Below are 18,343 nucleotides of genomic sequence, written 5' to 3'. Positions count from 1 at the left end.
CGTCCCTTTTTCAAGACCCTGTCATTCAAAGATAATTAGTAAAAATCCAAGTAACTTCACTGGTCTTCGTTGTAAAGGGTTTAAACACTGTTTCCAATGCTTGTTCAATGAACCATAAACAATTAATGAACATGCATCTGTGGAACGGTCGTTAAGACACTAACAGCTCACAAACGGTAGGCAATTAAGGTCACAGTTATGAAAACTTAGAACACTAAAGAGGCCTTTCTACTGACTCTGAAAAACTCCAAAAGAAAGATGCCCAGGGTCCCTGCTTATCTGCGTGAATGTGCCATAGGCATGCTGCAAGGAGGCATGCAGATGTGGCCAGGACAATAAATTGCAATGTCCGTACTGTGAGATGCATAAGACAGCGCTACAGGGAGATAAGACGGACAGCTGATAGTCCTCGAAGTGGCAGACCATGTGTAACAACACCTGCGCAGGATTGGTACATCCGAACATCACACCTGCGGGACAGGTACATGATGGAAACAACTGCCCGAGTTACACCATGAATGCACAATCCCTCCATCAGTGCTCAGACTGTACGCAATAGGCTGAGAGAGGCTGGACTGAGGGCTTGTAGGGCTGTTGTAAGGCAGGTCCTCACCAGACTTCACCGGCAACAACGTCGCCCATGGGCACAAACCCACCGTCGCTGGACCAGACAGGACTGGCAAAAAGTGCTCTTCACTGACGAGTCGCGGTTTTGTCTCACCAGGGGTGGTGTTCAGATAAGTGTTTATCGTCGAAGGAATGAGCGTTACACCGAGGCCTGTACTCTGGAGTGGGATCGATTTGGAGGTGGAGGGTCCGTCATGGTCTGGGGCGGTGTGTCACAGCATCCTCGGACTGAGCTTGTTGTCATTGCAGGCAATCTCAATGCTGTGTGTTCCTACAGGCTCATCCTGACATGACCCTCCAGCATGACAATGCCACCAGCCATACTGCTCGTTCTGTGCGTGATTTCCTGCAAGACAGGAATGACAGTGTTCTACCATGTCCAGCAAAGAACCCGGATCTCAATCCCATTGAGTACGTCTGGGACCTGTTGTATCAAAGGGTGAGGGCTAGGGCCATTCCCCCCAGAAATGTCCGGGAAATTGCAGGTGCCTTGGTGGAAGAGTGGGGTAACATCTCACAGCAAGAACTGGCAAATGTGGTGCAGTCTATTAAGAGGAGATGCACTGCAGTACTTAATGCAGCTGGTGGCCACACCAGATACTGATAGTTACTTTTGTTTTTGACCCCCACTTTTGTTAAGGGACACATTATTCCATTTCTGTTAGTCACATGTCTATGGAACTTGTTCAGTTTATGTCTCAGTTGTTGATACTTGTTATGTTCATACACATATTTACACATGTTACATTTGCTGAAAATAAACGCAGTTGACAGAGGACGTTTCTTTTTTTTGCTGAGTTTATACACAAAAGTATGTGGACACCCCTTCAAATTAGTGGATCCGGCTATACCGTTGCTGACAGGTTTATAAATTCAAGCACATAGCCATGAAACCTCCATAGACAAACATTGGCAGTAGAATGGCCTAACAGAAGTGCTCAGGGACGTTCAACGTGGCACCGTCATAGGATGCCACCTTTCCAACAAGTCTAAGATCACCATGCCAAGCGTCGGATGGAGTGGTGTAAAGGTTAGGGCCATTGGACTCGAGCAGTCAAAACACATTCTCTGGAGTGACAATTCACGCTTCACCATCTGGCAGTCCGACAGCCGAATCTGGGTTTTGCGGATACCAGGAGAACGCTACCTGCCCCACTTCATAGTGCTAACTGTACATTTTGGTGGAAGAGGAATAATGGTCTGGGGCTGTTTTTCCTGGTTTGGGCTAGACTTCTTGGTTCCAGTGAAGGGAAATCTTAATGCTACAGCATACAGTTACATTCTAGAAGATCCTGTGCTTCCAAGTTTGTGGAAGGCCCTTTCCTGTTTTAGCATGACAATGCCCCTGTGCACAAAGTGAGGTCCATACAGAAATGGTGTGTTGAGATCAGTGTGGAAGAACCTGGCTGGCTTGCACAGACTGACCTCAACCCCATCGAACACCTTTGGGATGAATTGGAACGCAGACTGCGAGCCAGGCCTAATCGGCCAACATCAGTACCCAACCTCACTAATGATCGTGGCTGAATGGAAGCCAGTTCATGCAGCAATGTTCCAACATCTAGTGGAAAGGCTTCCTATAAGAGTGGAGGCTGTATAGCAAAAAGGGGGACCAAGTCCATATTAATGCCCATGATTTTGGAATGAGATGTTTGATGAGCAGTTGTCCACAGTTTTGGTCATGTAGTGTATATTGCCAGTGCCAACATTTCATACTGCAAATGTTGGTACTGGCATTTTATCATATATCTAACAGACACTGTCCATTTCCAATATATTTAAGGAGTGATTTACCATGACCAAAATGACAGGCTGAAATCAACACCAACAAACGAGGGAGAGGAATCACTAGCACTGTTAGGCCGTCCCGAGTTCAACGGGTCGGCGTTTCAGCATGTCCAATTAGTGATGGTAAATACCCATTGTGACATGTCCATTACACATGTATTGCCAGTTTCAACATGTTATTCTGCAATTGGACAGTGTCCATTGCCAGTATATTTGAATAGGGATTTACCACTATGAAATGGACAGACTGAAATGACCACCTAAGAGTGAGGGAGAGGAAACACTGTTTGACTCATACTGTATATTGCTAATGGACATGTGTGAGGTTACTGGATATTGGGCGGGAACTGGAATACGTTGTTGTACACGTTGATCCAGAGCATCCAAACATGCTCAATGGGTGACATGTCTTGTGAGTATGCAGGCCATGGAAGAACTGGGACATGTTCAGCTTCCAGGAATTGTCTACAGATCCTTGCAACGTGGGGCCGAGCATTATTATGCTGAAACATGAGGTGATGCCGGTGGATGAATGGCACGACAATGGTCTCCGGATCTCATCACGGTTTCTCTGTGCATTCAAATTGACATTGATAAAATGCAATTGTGTTCTTTGTCTGTAGCTTATGCCTGCCCATACCATAACCCCACCACGGGGCACTCTGTTCACAACGTTGACATCAGTAAACTGCTCACCCACACGACACCATACACGTGGTCTGCTGTTGTGAGGCCTGTTGGACATACTGACAAATTCTCTAAAACAACATTGGTAGAAAAATGTACATTCAATTCTCTGGCAAAAGCTCTGTAGGACATTCCTGCAGTAAGCATGCCAATTGCACGCTCCCTCAAAACTTGAGACATCTATGGCATTGTGTCGTCACAAAACTGTACATTTTAGTGGCCTTCTCTTGTCCCCAGGACAAGGTGCACCTTTGTAATGATCATGCACTTTAATCAGCTTCTTGATATGCCACCCCTGTCAGGTGGATGGCTTGCCTTGGCAAAGGAGAAATGTTTAATAACAGGAATGTAAACAAATTTATGCACAACATTTGAGAGATGTGCGTATGGAACATTTATGGGATCTTTTATTTCAGCTCATGAAACCAACACTTTACATGTTGTGTTTATATTTGTGTTCAGTAGAGTTTAAGCCCTTTAACTGCATGTCCAATTTGCGATGGTAAATGCCAATTGTAATATATTGCTAAGGGACAGTGTCAAGTTATACTGCAATTGGATAGTACATTGGAAATACCTATTCAAATCTGTCAGTCACGATAGGTTGAATTGCGCAGGCCTCATCTCTCAGTACTAGAACATAGCAGTTCAGTTGGAATGTTGATTTACTACTTTGAAATTAAAAAGGTCTAACTTCCCGATTTAATACCAAATAAACACATCTACTTAACGAGTAAAACACTAAGTGAAGTTAAATGTACACACAGTTGTGATTTCATAGCCTGGTAAATAACATTGCACAGATAGTTACACACTTAAGAGGGTTAGGTACAAGTCATAGAGAGCAGTTTGGGTACCAAAGAGAAGTTCCATGTTTAAGTGGATACTGTCAAAGTAATCAGATAGATGTAGTGTTCAACAATAGTGCTGTCCTTCACAGGTTCATCTTGAGAAAATGATAGGTAAAAATGTACATAAATTCAGTTGTAAATAATTCTGACATTAAAGAGAGTACACATTGTCTGTTCATTAGCTAGGTAAGTTCGTGTCAGCGAACAAAAGCATCTATCGTTGAGTGCTTCTGCTGAAAATGAGAGAAAAGCTACATAGCATTGCTATCTTGAAACCTTACTTCCCTTCAGGATTACACAGTAACAACATCCAGTGTGGCCAGTTTCCCCCCACATATCAATTAACTATGTGAATCAATAACCCCACATTCTGGTTCACAAGCACCAGCATTTCCTACATTCACATCAGTCTAAAGTGGTGTGTGCAACCAATTATAATTCTTAAAAAACACCCTGTTTAACTCTTTAGAGGGGAAAAATTAAAGTTAAAAAGAACAAAATGTAGTCCATCAGGAAATCTAGTCAATCATTCAAAGAATAAATTCCCATATTACAGCTTGAAACAAAAGCTTGTTCAATAGTCTGTGCAAATACTTCCAGTAAAATGGTCCTGACATAAGAGGACCCATATCTGCTAGTCTTTCGGAACTTCTGCCATTACATGTGAACACCACACCATACAGGAATTTGATACAAAAGTTTTTAAAAGTAGATAGGTTAACAGAGTCAGGGACATTTTTCTAGTCTTTCACAAGGAAATTAATCATAATCAAAAAGGAGGGAGTGCTTTTCTGTACATTATTATACAGACTAACACAACTACAAAATGCCGAGGTTCATTTTGAAAAAAAAAAACTAAAATGTCTAGAAAGCCATTCTTCCTGCTCTTCAAACTCTAACAAAACAACTCATAACAAATGAAGAAAAATCAAGTAGATGATACAGCTTGAAAGAAGAGTCTAAACACACAGAAATAAAGAGGTCATGACTGTGTGTGTAGAGAAAATGTGTTCCTCTCATATCAAAGACATTGAGCTCTTCTAGATCAGAGGTGCCAAACTCATTTTGCTCCGGGGTCCAAATTCAGTCTTCAACAACATTTACTCGCCATCAAAATTGGCAAAAAGTGATGCACCCTGACTGTCATTTTGATGATTATTGGTGAGCTGGACACAGTCAATAAACTGTATGAATGTAGGTCCATTATCATTTCTACAGTTTCAAACTTGGTTTTAATCATTGAAAAAGTATATTGAGTACACATCCCCCCCAAAAAAATCTGGATCCGGATGACACCCCTGTTCTAGCGCTTCACCAGTCTCTCTCACCATGTACATATAAAAAAGTGTTAATACAAAATCGCACAAATTCACCATGTTCTCAACCCATAGGTCTCTCTTATTAGTGTTTCCATGTCATAGTAAAAGGATAATATCTATTTAGCCTGATAGTGGGCTGGATAATAAGGGTGAAAATATATAAAAGTAGTAGTAGGGGGGAGGTAAAGACCCCTACCCTATTGACAGCAGAAATCATCCCTTTCCATCTCTGTCATCATTGTGGCCTTCCAAAGCATTTATTCTCCTAATGTCCTAATCTAAACCTTTAGAAAACATAAAATACATTATAGCTAAAAAAAGAGGGCTTGAAAGAAATGGAGGGACTGAATGATAAACATTGTCTAAGAATTCCATGACTAAGGATTAGTCGCTCAGCTTCTTTCTATCCACTTCATGTTCCTTCATTCCAGCTCTCATTTAGACCCAAGACTCATCTTTGTTCAAAAGTCCTGGCAGCTTTGAAAGCACTTGAAGGTGCATTAAGTAGCTCTGCATCACAGACACTCCAGAAAATTATGTAATAGAGATGCCCAGCAGGGGGCAGCAGCAGCAATCTTCACAAAACACCAAGTGGAGAAGGCATCAGAGCAGTGAGAGTAGGAGTACGGAAGAAGTGAACACTAAGATATAGACAATGTTTTGCCTCATTTCCACATCCTCCCCCAGAGTTGATATGTCTTATCTGGGCTGGTGGCGGGCTGCGAGGCCTCTCCTGGCGTGGGTGGACTGCCTCTGCTGGGCCAAGAAGGACTGGGCTTGGTTGGACGGACCCGACCGCTCTCCCACCACCTTCTGATGCAGGGCCATACCCTGGGGAGGGAGAGAGAGAAATAGAGCCATAAGACAGGTACAAGTCTTACTACCATAAAAACCAAGACCATTATACAAGTCACTGCACAGCATTGTAGCACCCATCATGCCAACTGCTTTAATACTATGTAGATTAGGCAGATACGGAGAGGGTTACTTACTCACCATGTTGTACCAGGCACTGATGATGAGTTTCTCCTCCTGGTCATGTCTGGACCTGCTCTTCTCATAGTCATGCTGCACACAGAGGAGTTGTTCATGCATATGGAGGGTCAGACAATGCACCACTCATCTGCATCTCGTCAGTCAATGTAGAGTGGCTCTTACCTCCAGGTGCTGGATCTTCCGGTCTCTCTCAGTCAACTGGTTCTTGAGGGCCTGAACATCAGGAGACACAGTCAAAGGCGGCTGCTTGGGGTCCAGAGTCTTGATCACCTGCACAATGAACACAAACACACATATACTTGGTGTGGAAATTCTCTACTATGTCACTTTGACGATATCTGCAACTCAGATTTAAGGCGGCGGCCAAGCACCGTTGTGCTGTATGGATGAGTTTAGTGTCAGGCAGTGTTGACTGACCGTCCTGGCTTTCTCCACATAGCGCTTGTAGCGTTCCTCCATCAGCTTCATGTCCTCATCCTTCTTCTTCAGGATCTCCTGCAGCTCATCAATCTTCTTCACCACTGACAGGAGGGAGGTTGAAGAGGAAATATTAACGGCATTTTCAGAGCTTGAAAGTGCTCTTAGATTGATACTATTTGATAGCACTGCTCCCAAGGGCAGGAAATAAGAGGCTGCTTACTGTTGCCGTCCGCTTTTGGTTCCAGGTCATCAATGACCTCTCTCTTCTTCTGCAGGTCTGAGTGGGCCTCATGGAGCTTCTCCCTGGGACGAGGACAGAGGGAAAGCATGGAGGAGCCGGACGTGCAAGAATCTACAGAGCGGTAATAATACTCCCTTCACAGGTGCAGTGTACAAGCATCAGTGATAATAGTACTCACAGGTGCTCCTCAAGCTTCTTCTTCAGCATGGAGGACTGAACGGGGAGGAAAAAGTCAGTCAACACTCAAACTACTGAGAAACAGACTTCTGTCAGACAGAGGCACAAATAATAAGCATTATACACAGCTGAAGTAGTCAAAGTCAAATCAGAGCCCAGGCAGGGATGGGCCGTACTTACAATGGCCTGATTGGCCGGACGTCGGTCGGTGGGGGCAGGCGGAGAGACAGAAGGGTAGGCGTTAATGGTGAATCAACACAGCAAACAAGGGTTAAAGTTCCCACACAAAATCTCAGAGAGCAGTCACAGGCAGGCAGTCAGAGGGGAGAGAAGGATACAGTCTACAACAGTCCTCAAGGACTATATTGAGGTCTAGGTCTCTTTTTCCAATTATAATGACTACAAAATAAATGATTAAAAACAAAAAAACATATTTGAACTAAGATGGTCAATCGATTAAGAGAGATTGGTCCTTTCCATTCCTAATTCCTATACATTTTCAGTATACTGTCGTCTTTGATTGGAGAAGACTGGGTCCACTCAGTGATTGGTACGGACAAGGTAACAGGAGTAAGAGGATGTTAGAGGAGGGTTGAATGAGGAGGCTGTCTCTCCACTCACATCCTCAGCCTTGCTGCCCTGCTCCTGTAGAGCCTTCTGGAGATCCTCCACCTGGGACCGCAGCTCACAGATCTGCTGCTGGTTCAACCTGGAAGGATGATAGAAAACAAATAAGAAAAGCAGGAGGGGGGGGGGGGGGAAGGAAGAGAGAACGAGGAAATTAGATTAAGCTGGTTGTGAGTGAGTGGGACAGGCTGGCGATGCATACAATGTCACATCAGCCGCTGCATTAGTCCATTCTAGAGGTGTCCCGCCCACCCACTCCCCTCTGTGTTGTGGTTCATTAGGGGAAGACGGAGCCACTTCAGCCGTACTCCACAGCTCGGGATGCTCTCCTCCTCCTGCTGCTGAAGATGGCTGCCTGCCTCCCACACTCTGGACCCATCGTCACACACACGATCCACACTCTGGACCCATCGTCACACACACGATCCACTCAGAAAAACCGCCCACACACACACGCACTGTACGGACAGCCGGGGGACAATCTGGCTCATTGCTGTCCATCCTCTGCTCCGGCCCACACAACACAACTCAACACACAGACCAGAGAGTGAGCTGACATTTAGCTAGATCGCTCCTCCGTTTAGCCAAACGTGAAACTCAAACAGAAACTCTGCCAATATATACTGTGACTAATATCGTCACGGACTGACCTTGATACATACAATCAAATCACAATGTGCATAACTAAAAACGCTTTATTTTACTTTTGTGGATGAGATGCAGTGGTATCCGTATAGAACGTATCTTTTATTTTACGCATGCCTACACACACACACACACCTGTTTTGTGTCTCCAGGGTGTTCTGGCTGCGATGAGACTCCTCAAGCTGACCCTGTACCTCCACCAGTCTCTGTCTGTAGCTCTCCTCCTGGACACACAGCATCTTGTTCTCACTCTGCAGACGCACCACCGTCTCCCTGTGGAAGCAGAAGGGATGAGGTCAAAGAGAGAAGGCAGGGAAGTGGGGCAGAAAGGCAAAGGTCTGTAGGCAAAGGTCTGTACACTACACACCAACAGAAGTTTTCAACTCTGCCTCAGCCAATTTAACAGCAGTGCCATCTGACAGAGCCATTCTATTCATGGACCCAATGGCACATTCTGGTTCTAAAAATAGTGTGGCTGAGGAATAAGACCTTTGCCATTTATCACAGCTGAACACTATGTTTGGGCGGATCCAGATTTCCACATCGTTCCTGAACCATACCGGGTTTACGGCATTAACGGCAGTGCACACAAAGGGCATCATTTATGTTCAAATGCTATCAAAGTACTAGTGAATTCCCATAGAGGACGTTAGCTAAATGCTAACAAGCGCAAGCGAACATAAACTAAAAGCAAAGACAGTTCTATAACTTTATGAGCTGGGTTCTATCTCAAAAGGCTACTCACACTTAATCTAGGAGGGGATTGATTGTCTCTGCTGTAACCACCTATAGCTAGCAGGTTAGCAAACCAAATGCTTAGCTGGAGAAAATGTATTTGGCATTAAGATAGTTAACGTATAGATATATTTAGCTGGCAAACATTAGTAGTGATTTTCAAGTCTAACTTGATCAGCTCTTGTACTGCTCGACAGTGGACGTCACGAAACTTCAGTTTGCTCCACATGCTCTTAGTAAACAAATATACCATGTGACTGGCTCAACTGAATTGCAGTTTAAAAAAAGATAAATATTCTAAACACCCCGGTACCGCCCAAGCCTACAGTTGAAAATGAGCAATTGAATTCTGACACCACTGTATGTCTATTGATAGGTCAGATAGCTTCATCTGTTAGATAACACCTTTCACACAGTCTCACATACTTGAACTCTGTGGGCATCATCTCGGAGGCCAGGTTTCCCACTGTGCCAGAGTCCTCACATAATCCACCTGAAGGAGAAAGAGAGCCAAAATGTCAGGGGAAAATATATCACATTTGTTTTGACAGTAGTCTTATCAACTGCCACAAAAGGTCAAACAACCCCCCCTCTACCATCTGGTCATTTAGAAAAACAGAGGCTGAAGGTTCAGGATGTTAGCTGTGTCCATTGGACTCACCTGGTTGATTGAGGCCCTTCTGTTGGACCTGTGCACACCTGAGCTCATCATTGGTTTCCCGCAGTGTGTCTCGCTCTGAGATCAAACGCTGGAAAACACATTGGGATAACGTGGGGATTAGACTGCACTCAATCTGATCCTACTAGAAGTGTTCAAAGTGACTGACTCAGAATTTCAGAGAGTTTAAATCCACATCCACTTTGACATCATGCCCTTGTAATACATCTTAGCCTGGAGAGGAGTTGTCCCGGGCCATCCTCTCACCTCTTTCTCCTTAAGCAGGGCGTCATACTTATCCTGAAGGTTCTTGTACTCAAACTGCCACTTCTCAGCCTTCAGTGCCTCTGACGAATGCTTGGTGTGAAGCTCATGGACCTGACAGCAGGGAGGCAAAGACATTCAGGGTCTGAAGAGAGGTCATAGCACCTTATGTCATACACACATTCATCTCCACACCTTTGTTAACCCTCCACCATTCTCTAGCCCTCTCTGCCCACCTGTCTCTTGTAGGTGTCCAGCTGGGTGCGGACTGAGTTGGCCCTGCGTAGCTCCTCCTCCAGCTCACATGTGCGCTGCATGTAGACAGTGTTGCGCTCCTCCAGCAGACGCACCTGTCTGCGCAGGTCCCCCAGGTCCTCCAGCTTACGCTTGTACGTCTCTACCAGCGCCTCCAGCCGGCTCACCCGGTCAGACGAATGCCTGTAGAAGGGGAGAGGGTGAGACGGGGAAGCCGTTTTGAGGACGGGGCAGGAAAGAAAGGAGAGAAGGATAGGAGGCCACAGACTAGTGAGAGGCTGCTATCCCCCTTGGCTCACCGGAGGATGTCCATCTCATCTTTGAGAGTCTGGGCCTCCTGGGCAAGGCTGGTCAGTTCATCGTTACGGTGAGTGAGGTCCAAAACGTCACGCTCCAGAATCTCCCCTCGCACACGCATGTCATCTCGGCTGTTCTCTAGTCTGTCACAAACAGGGGGCAAACAGAAAAGTATAAATTAATTGTATCAAAAGAGTAGAATGCATTTAGTTTGGAAGTCTGTGTTGAGGGTATGACTCTGACCTGTAGTTCTCCTCCTGTAGCTGCTCCATCTGGCTCTGCAGCAGCAGCAGCTTCTTGCCAGTGATGGTGGTGGAAGCATCCTGTGGGTCACTGAGGCTGAGCTTCTCCCTCAGGGACTGTGTCTCCACCTGCAGGGACGACTTCTCCTCCAGGACGGCTGCCAACTGAGGACCAAACACACACAGACAGTCAGGGGTGGAGATGGCAGAGAGAGAACCAGACAAAGTGGCATGTAACCAAGGCTAGAGAGAGGGAGGAGACCTAGAGACAAATGAACAAACAGTCACACATTGAGTCATAGAAAGTGCTGAGCACAGAAAAAGAACACTTCAAAATGCAGAACACCGGCAAAAAAGAAAAAAGAATTACTCATGAAAATGCTGAACAGAAAAGACACTCCACAAGTGCTAAAGAAAAAAGAGCCACACTCACATATCCAGCAACAGACACTGTACATTGCTTGCAAAACATGCAATGTTTTTCCATGAGGGTTGGTGGTAACTTCACATGCACAAACGTCAAAGCAGTTAGTCAGCTGGTCTGCTATGATCTCCATCAGATGGGCCACTTTCTCAATGGAGCAGTTGTTAGCATTACCTCTCAAGGAGGTGAATAGAAAACCAGATGTCTGAGTCAGTCTGACTAACAGTTACAAAGTGGAGAGACTGGAGAGTGGGCTCAGAAAGGGATGTTGATTAAGGATTCAAGCTAGTGAGGCTTGATGAAAGATGGACTATCCTTGGTGTTATCATGGACAAGAATGTTGGTTGGTGGTTTAGGGTAAAATGTCCACCCTGAATATGTTTATGTGGGTTAGGCAAGCAGGCATGCCAATATTAAAAGGGGGCGTCTATTACTTACCTGTTGGACATCTTTCCAGTTTGAGCACAGCAAAACTCTACACTGAACTTTAAGGACAAATGGCTTGCTTTAGCATCATACCAGGGAGAAAGTAAAGAACTACATAAACTACTGAGAATTTCTTAATGTGTTGAATGTTAACGTTAAGAAATGTGCTGAATACATAAGTGGTAATTGCCTTCTAATCCTAAATACTATACAATGTAATTATTGGGGATCAATGACCTAAGTCTTTGTACCCAATGACATTGCCTAATCAGAGGCAGCATTAACAGCACAGTTAGCACATAGAGAATAATAGAGGATTCTAGTACTCAAAAGCCCATTTTAGCATGTGTAGCACCATTGAGAACTTTCACCATTTTGAAGTAGTCAACTGGGTGTGGCTTCCTATTGGTTAAGGAAGGATCACATAATTCCATCCAGGACATCAGGAAGGATCAGCCAATTAATTATTTGTGAGCAAAAATTCCATAACTGCAGGTGGCAGTACATCGCCAACATTCATACCCGTTCAAATAACACACTCCAGGTGGCAGTATGCACCCTTTCAGTTTGTTTACCAACTCAGAAGTAGTAGAAGAACATTCACTACTTCAAAATCAGTGGAGGCTGGTGGGAGGAGCTATAGGAGGACAGGCTCATTGTAATGGCTGGAATGGAATAAATGGAACGGCATCAATAATATGGAAACCACATGTTTGACTCCGTTCCTTTAATTCCATAACAGCCATTACAATAAGCCCATCATCCTATAGCTCCTCCCACCAGCCTCCACTGTTCAAAATGGAGATGGCCTCAATGGTGCTGCCTGTGCACTCACAGAAGCCATAATGGGACAGATACAAAGAAGAGTCCTCAATCACGCTCTATGCACCGTTTACACAACAAACCATCAGGGGGAATCAGACTGGACAACAATCCTAGGCCAAGCGAATAAATAGGGTCACTTCACTCATGGCAAAGAGCTGCAGATACACACTCAACATGCTAACTAACAAACAGTCCTCTCTGCCCACCTGGTGCTCCAGGTCCCGACAGCGCTGGCCCAGATCCTCCTTCGCCTCCACCTCCTCACTGAGAAAATAATACTTCCTGGACTGCAGACACAGAGAGGCGCACAAGGGAGGTTATAGACAGCACAGTGGGAGGTAGAGAACAAGAGAGAACGAGAGAGAGAGAAATACCACAAAGACAAATAAATGAGACGTCAATTGAAGAATAGCGATAAAACCAACTTGCAGGGGAGTGAAAGTTTAATGTATTCAGATAAGCAGAGTAAGAAGAGAGCGGGTCCCACCTGGTAATCAAAGTCCCCGTAGGTCTCAGGACTTCCTGGAACAGTTGGCTCTTTAGCTAGGAGCTACACCACAACAAAACAGTCAATTGCTGGTTCAAACTCCAGAAAGACAGATCACATGGTGAAACCCATTGTCAATATAGAGGTAAGCAGGCCAATAAGTGAGCCATTGCCTGTTTTAGTGTATATTGCTGTTAAATACAGAAAGGTTTCAGGGAGCAAAGAATTGTGCTTGTATAGTCGTAGCCAAAAGTTTTGAGAATGACAAATATTGATTTTCACGAAGTCTGCTGCCTCAGTTTGTATGATGGCAATTTGCATATACGCCAGAATGTTATGAAGAGTGATGAAGAGTGATCAGATGAATTGCAATTAATTGCAAAGTCCCTCTTTGCCATGCAAAGGAACTGAATCCCCAAAAAGCATTTCCACTGCATTTCAGCCCTGCCACAAAAGGACCAGCTGACATGTCAGTAATTCTCTTGTTAACACAGGTGTGAGTGTTGACGAGGACAAGGCTGGAGATCACTCTGTTATGCTGATTGAGTTCGAATAACAGACTGGAAGCTTCAAATGGAGGGTGCTGCTTGGAATCATTGTTCTTCCTCTGTCAACCATGTTCACCTGCAAGGAAGCACGTGCCATCATCATTGCTTTGCACAAAAAGGGCTTCACAGCCAAGGATATTGCTGCCAATAAGATTGCACCGAAATCAACCATTTATCGGATCATCAAGAACTTCAAGGAGAGCGGTTCAAATGTTGTGAAGAAGGATTCAGGGCGCCCAAGAAAGTCCAGCAAGCGCTACGACCGTCTCCTAAAGTTGATTCAGCTGCGGGATCGGGGCACCACCAGTACAGAGCTTGCTCAGGAATGGCAGCAGGCAGGTGTGAGTGCATCTGCACGCACAGTGAGGCGAAGACTTTGAGGATGGCCTGGTGTCAAGAAGGGCAGCAAAGAAGCCACTTCTCTCCAGGAAAAACACCAGGGACAGACTGATATTCTGCAAAAGGTACAGGGATTGGACTGCTGAGGACTGGGGTAAAGTAATTTTCTCGGATAAATCCCCTTTCCGATTGTTTGCGGCATCTGGAAAAAAGCTTGTCCGGAGAAGACAAGGTGAGCGCTACCATCAGTCCTGTGTCATGCCAACAGTAAAGCATCCTGAAACCATTCATGTGTGGGGTTGCTTCTCAGCCAAGGGAGTGGGCTCACTCACAATTTGCCTAACAACACAGCCATGAATAAAGAATGGTACCAACACATCCTTCGAGAGCAACTTCTCCCAACCATCCAGGAACAGTTTGGTGATGAACAATGCCCTTTCCAGCATGATGGAGCACCTTGCCATAAGGCAAAAGTGATAACTAAGTGGCTCGGGGGAACAAAATATCGATATTTTGGGTCCATGGCCAGGAAACTCCCCAGACCTTAATCCCATTGAGAACTTGTGGTCAATCCTCAAGAGGCGGGTGGACAAACAAAAACCCACAAATTCTGACAAATTCCAAGCATTGATTATGCAAGAATAGGCTGCCATCAGTCAGGATGTGGCCCAGAAGTTAATTGACAGCATGCCAGGGCAGATTGCAGAGGTCTTGAAAAAGAAGGGTCAACACTGCAAATATTGACTCTTTGAATCAACTTCATGTAATTGTCAAAAGCCTTTGACACTTATGAAATGCTTGTAATTATACTTCAGTATTCCATAGTAACATCTGACAAAAATATCTAAAGCCACTGAAGCAGCAAACGTTGTGGAAATGAATATTTGTGTCACTCAAAACTTTTGGCCACGACTGTAGGTGCAATCTCACAAAAGGACAGATCTACAAAGAGGATAATATCGAAAAGACTTATCACTCACCTCCTGTATGGCCGTCATAACAACGTGCTGGACAGACTCCTCCAGGGTCATTATCTGCTGGATTTGCTCTGAGAAAAAAACAGAGGAGGAGTCCACTGAATATCACATTCACATCTGACAGTCAGACACTCAAACACACTGCTTTACACACAGTGCAATAGTTTCTCCTGCATTCACATCAAACCCACTAGCTTGTTCATCTGAGGATAACATTGTCTTTTAAAACTCTGTTTTATCATAATTTGTATACAGTACATGGTTGGGGCTTTGTAGGAACGAACCAATAAATGCTCAGTTTATCAACTCGTCATAAATCAGGTCATTGCATTAATTCTGCATTTTCTCCATAGGTGACTTCCTGTTACCCAGCAGAGCTTCCTCTATCCCAGCTAGCTCACCTTGCTTCGTGTCACAGCTGACAGCACAGCCAAGCACCAACTGCACCAGCTTGCCAAGTTCAGTCACATCTCCAAACTCCCCAATCAGATTGATGTCTGGCAGGTGCACGTCTGCTACCTGGTGGCCAAGCACCTGTTCATGCAGGGATGGAGAGAAAATATATGCATTGAGCAATGATATTTCAAATGGACTAAGACTGGTGCAAACACTGACGAACAACTGGAAGAGATTGAGCTCTTAAAAGAAATGCAGGAAACGTGCATATATACCATCCATCCTTCCTTCTGATCTTTAATGAGGAAAAGCCTTTACTCACATCATGGTAATACTCAAGCATGCTCTGAAGAATCTTCTTCAGGTTGCTGACCTGGAGGAAAATGAAATAAATCTGAGCTGGAGAATACAGGCATCTTTGCCTTAGTGAAAATACACCATCTTTAAAAACAGTAAGGCCAGTGGTCACTAGGTTGCCTAGGTGACAACCTAGAAGCACTGTGTCATATCCTTCTGTCTCATACCACACCTTGAGGCGCCAGTTGGCCTCACTCTCCTCCTTGATCCTGCCCAGCCATGCCTCATTAAACCAGGAGGGGTCTCTGTTAACGAGATGAAACACTTAACAAGACATATTCTAGGGACATACAATACACAGGAAGCCACAGGGCAGAGTATTTCTAAACTGGAAAACACAAACTCCCTAATGTGACACTCAATGAATGCCACAAGCAAGCAAGCAATCATTGGAAACTTGCTTGAGGCCAGAATTGCCATTACCCAATTCAACTAACCTCCAGATAAAAGCACTGCTTGTTTCCAGTTTGACACAAAAACAGATACATTTGTGTGTTTGTGTGTGTGTGGACAGAAAGGCACACAAATACTACAGCAGATGAGGTATGAAGGTAATTTGGCTTGGACAGACAGTACCCTTAAAAATGGACAGGCCCTTGCACAAAATCCCACATGGGCACAATCTGCCAGACCCAGGCCTTGAGAGATATAGACCTATTCCCTATCAAGCGTAGGAATAAAAATAAAACATCCTCTAACCATATAAAAAGGCTTTTGAATAGATGATTGAATTTGCTCTAATCAGGTTCTATTCAAAGTAGTTAAAGGCCCAAAACAAAATGTCAGTGTGCAACTGATAAGCAAATCGGTCTGTGAATTGAGAATGACTGGGATTGAACGGACTCCACAAATCTCTTACTATTGCCATGTGCCACTGTGACAGGGTAATGGGTTCTGCAAGTAAGGACCTTTTCCCGCGTTCACATGCTAGTCAGAACTAGGAAAATCAGAAATGTTCAACTCGCTAACTGGTTGCAGTTATACATATGCCATGTTCATCGAATCAGCAAGTCGAGACATTCCTGAGTTTCCTAGTTCCGACTAGCATGTGAACACTGCATATATCTCCCCGTTTTCCTAAGCTTAGCTGTTGTCTACTCTTGTGTTAACCCACCACCACCATTATCACCAACCTCAAAACACACAAAAAAAGATTTGTGCCCTTACATCCTGTGTAGAACGTGTGCAATAGCCACTCCGCTCATCAGGTCCTGCTTGCTGGTGCATGAGGGCACCTGAAATGTCTGTAGCTGGAAGGGTTGGACATGATGAATGAGAAGAAAATGTGTTAGTGTTTTATTTATTCTACTTCCCGTGACAATCAATTAGAAATCAACTGATCGAGAAGAGGAACAATGCAAATGCTACTGCCAACACGTTGGGCAAATTGCTTGCTATTTGGGGTTTTAGGATGGGTATCTATTAAGCACTTTGTGACAACTGTTGATAAGAGGGCTTTATAAAATACATTTGATTGATTGTGCCGTCTAGAAGTGCTGGAAAGCCATTCTACTTATATACTGTACAGCTAAAGTGTTTGCTAACCACTAAATGATACACATCAGCTAGCTACTTAGCTGGCAATTTGTTTGTTAGAGATCATTCCACATTTCTAGCCAATTTTAACATAGCCTAAACAACCTATATTTGGAGGGTTCATGGCTGAGTTTTTCAACTATGTACCATCTTAATGGTACATATCGTGGAGTTGAGAAACTCAGAGGCTAGCTAGGAGTGTGACTGGCTTGCTGGGGCTTGGCTAGACCTTCGTACTGATTGCATAAGATAGTGGCTAGCTCAGTTGCTGGCTGGAAACTTTGGAACTTGTCCAAGACGACAATTTCTGATGTGGACAGCAGACCATCAAAACAATTTAGTTAGCTTTATTTGACAGTGACAGCTAGTTAATTATGTTATTTTTATTTGAGCTGGTTCAAGACACTATTAACTATAAAATGCCTAGCTACATTTAATTGTAAAAACACCTAATTTAATTTCGCTAACTGCAAGCGAGAGGTCTTTTTGGATGACGACAGGCTAGCAAGATATCCCAGTTACCTGAATTCGCATTCATATTTAACTTTGTAAAACTTACCCAATTTAGTAACGAATCGCATAGCTTTGCTTTATCCAGACTCATTTTGGTTTGTCTAACCGACACACTGCAGTTAGCACACTAGCAATCGATTGGGAGACTTTCAGCTTCAAGTTTATTTTTAGCTTGCACTATCACGTCAGCAAACCTTGGCCTCCTGTTAGCTAGCTTGACTTTCGCGTTTTACCTCCATAAACCATCCGAGTGAGACTCCGTATTAAGAACATTGTCATGGCAACGGATGACCGTGTTTACGTGTTGTTGTCACAGAGTTTCAAAACCCAGAGACGCACGCAACATCGCGAGTCTTCCGTAACGCTTGGGAGCAGATCAGGCCGGTGTTTGAGAAGTGACAAATTCTTCCTTAGTTGTTAATTTTCTCTAAATCTAAAGACACAACCTAGATTCGAGACAATGTACTAAGTATTTGAACATGTTATTACTCCAACCTCGTGAAAGTGACAAACTGACAGGTTTTTATTTATTGCACATGCGCAGCTTGGCGCGAGACAACCGTTACGCCCTATTACGTGTTTCTGCGCATGAGCAGTTGCCACGGTCACGTGCTCGTTGGAACTAGGAAACTCCGATATTTCCAGCATACTGATTCGTTGAACGCGGCACGTGTATAACTACAACC

The 18,343-nt window shown here is 44.4% G+C and overlaps 1 protein-coding gene across 5 annotated transcripts; it reads right to left on the bottom strand.

Moving 5' to 3' along the window:
* Positions 1–3,491: 3,491 nt before the first annotated feature.
* LOC129826157 (protein Hook homolog 2-like) lies at positions 3,492–18,170 on the bottom strand. Of its 5 annotated transcripts, XM_055886570.1 has the most exons (23): positions 17,704–18,168; positions 16,776–16,858; positions 15,781–15,853; positions 15,574–15,624; positions 15,257–15,389; positions 14,859–14,926; positions 12,992–13,054; positions 12,711–12,791; positions 10,831–10,994; positions 10,590–10,730; positions 10,272–10,473; positions 10,039–10,149; positions 9,775–9,862; positions 9,540–9,606; positions 8,514–8,651; positions 7,728–7,815; positions 7,287–7,292; positions 7,108–7,142; positions 6,909–6,991; positions 6,686–6,789; positions 6,431–6,538; positions 6,269–6,340; positions 5,882–6,103 (listed from the first exon to the last, which is right to left on the bottom strand). In XM_055886570.1, exons 1-23 carry the CDS (start codon positions 17,746–17,748, stop codon positions 5,972–5,974), a joined length of 2,136 nt encoding a protein of 711 aa, XP_055742545.1. In that variant the 5' UTR covers positions 17,749–18,168; the 3' UTR covers positions 5,882–5,971. The 5 variants fall into 5 exon arrangements, with proteins under 5 accessions (XP_055742536.1, XP_055742517.1, XP_055742545.1 ...); XM_055886561.1 differs by lacking the exon at positions 7,287–7,292 and having other exon boundaries at positions 3,492–6,103; positions 6,265–6,340; XM_055886578.1 differs by lacking the exon at positions 7,287–7,292.
* Positions 18,171–18,343: the final 173 nt, after the last annotated feature.

This window comes from Salvelinus fontinalis, chromosome 2, assembly GCF_029448725.1.
Source record: "Salvelinus fontinalis isolate EN_2023a chromosome 2, ASM2944872v1, whole genome shotgun sequence".
In the NCBI taxonomy this organism is placed as follows: domain Eukaryota; kingdom Metazoa; phylum Chordata; class Actinopteri; order Salmoniformes; family Salmonidae; genus Salvelinus; species Salvelinus fontinalis.
Note: the sequence above shows the minus strand (reverse complement) of the source record. Positions and strands in the feature narration are given on the sequence as shown.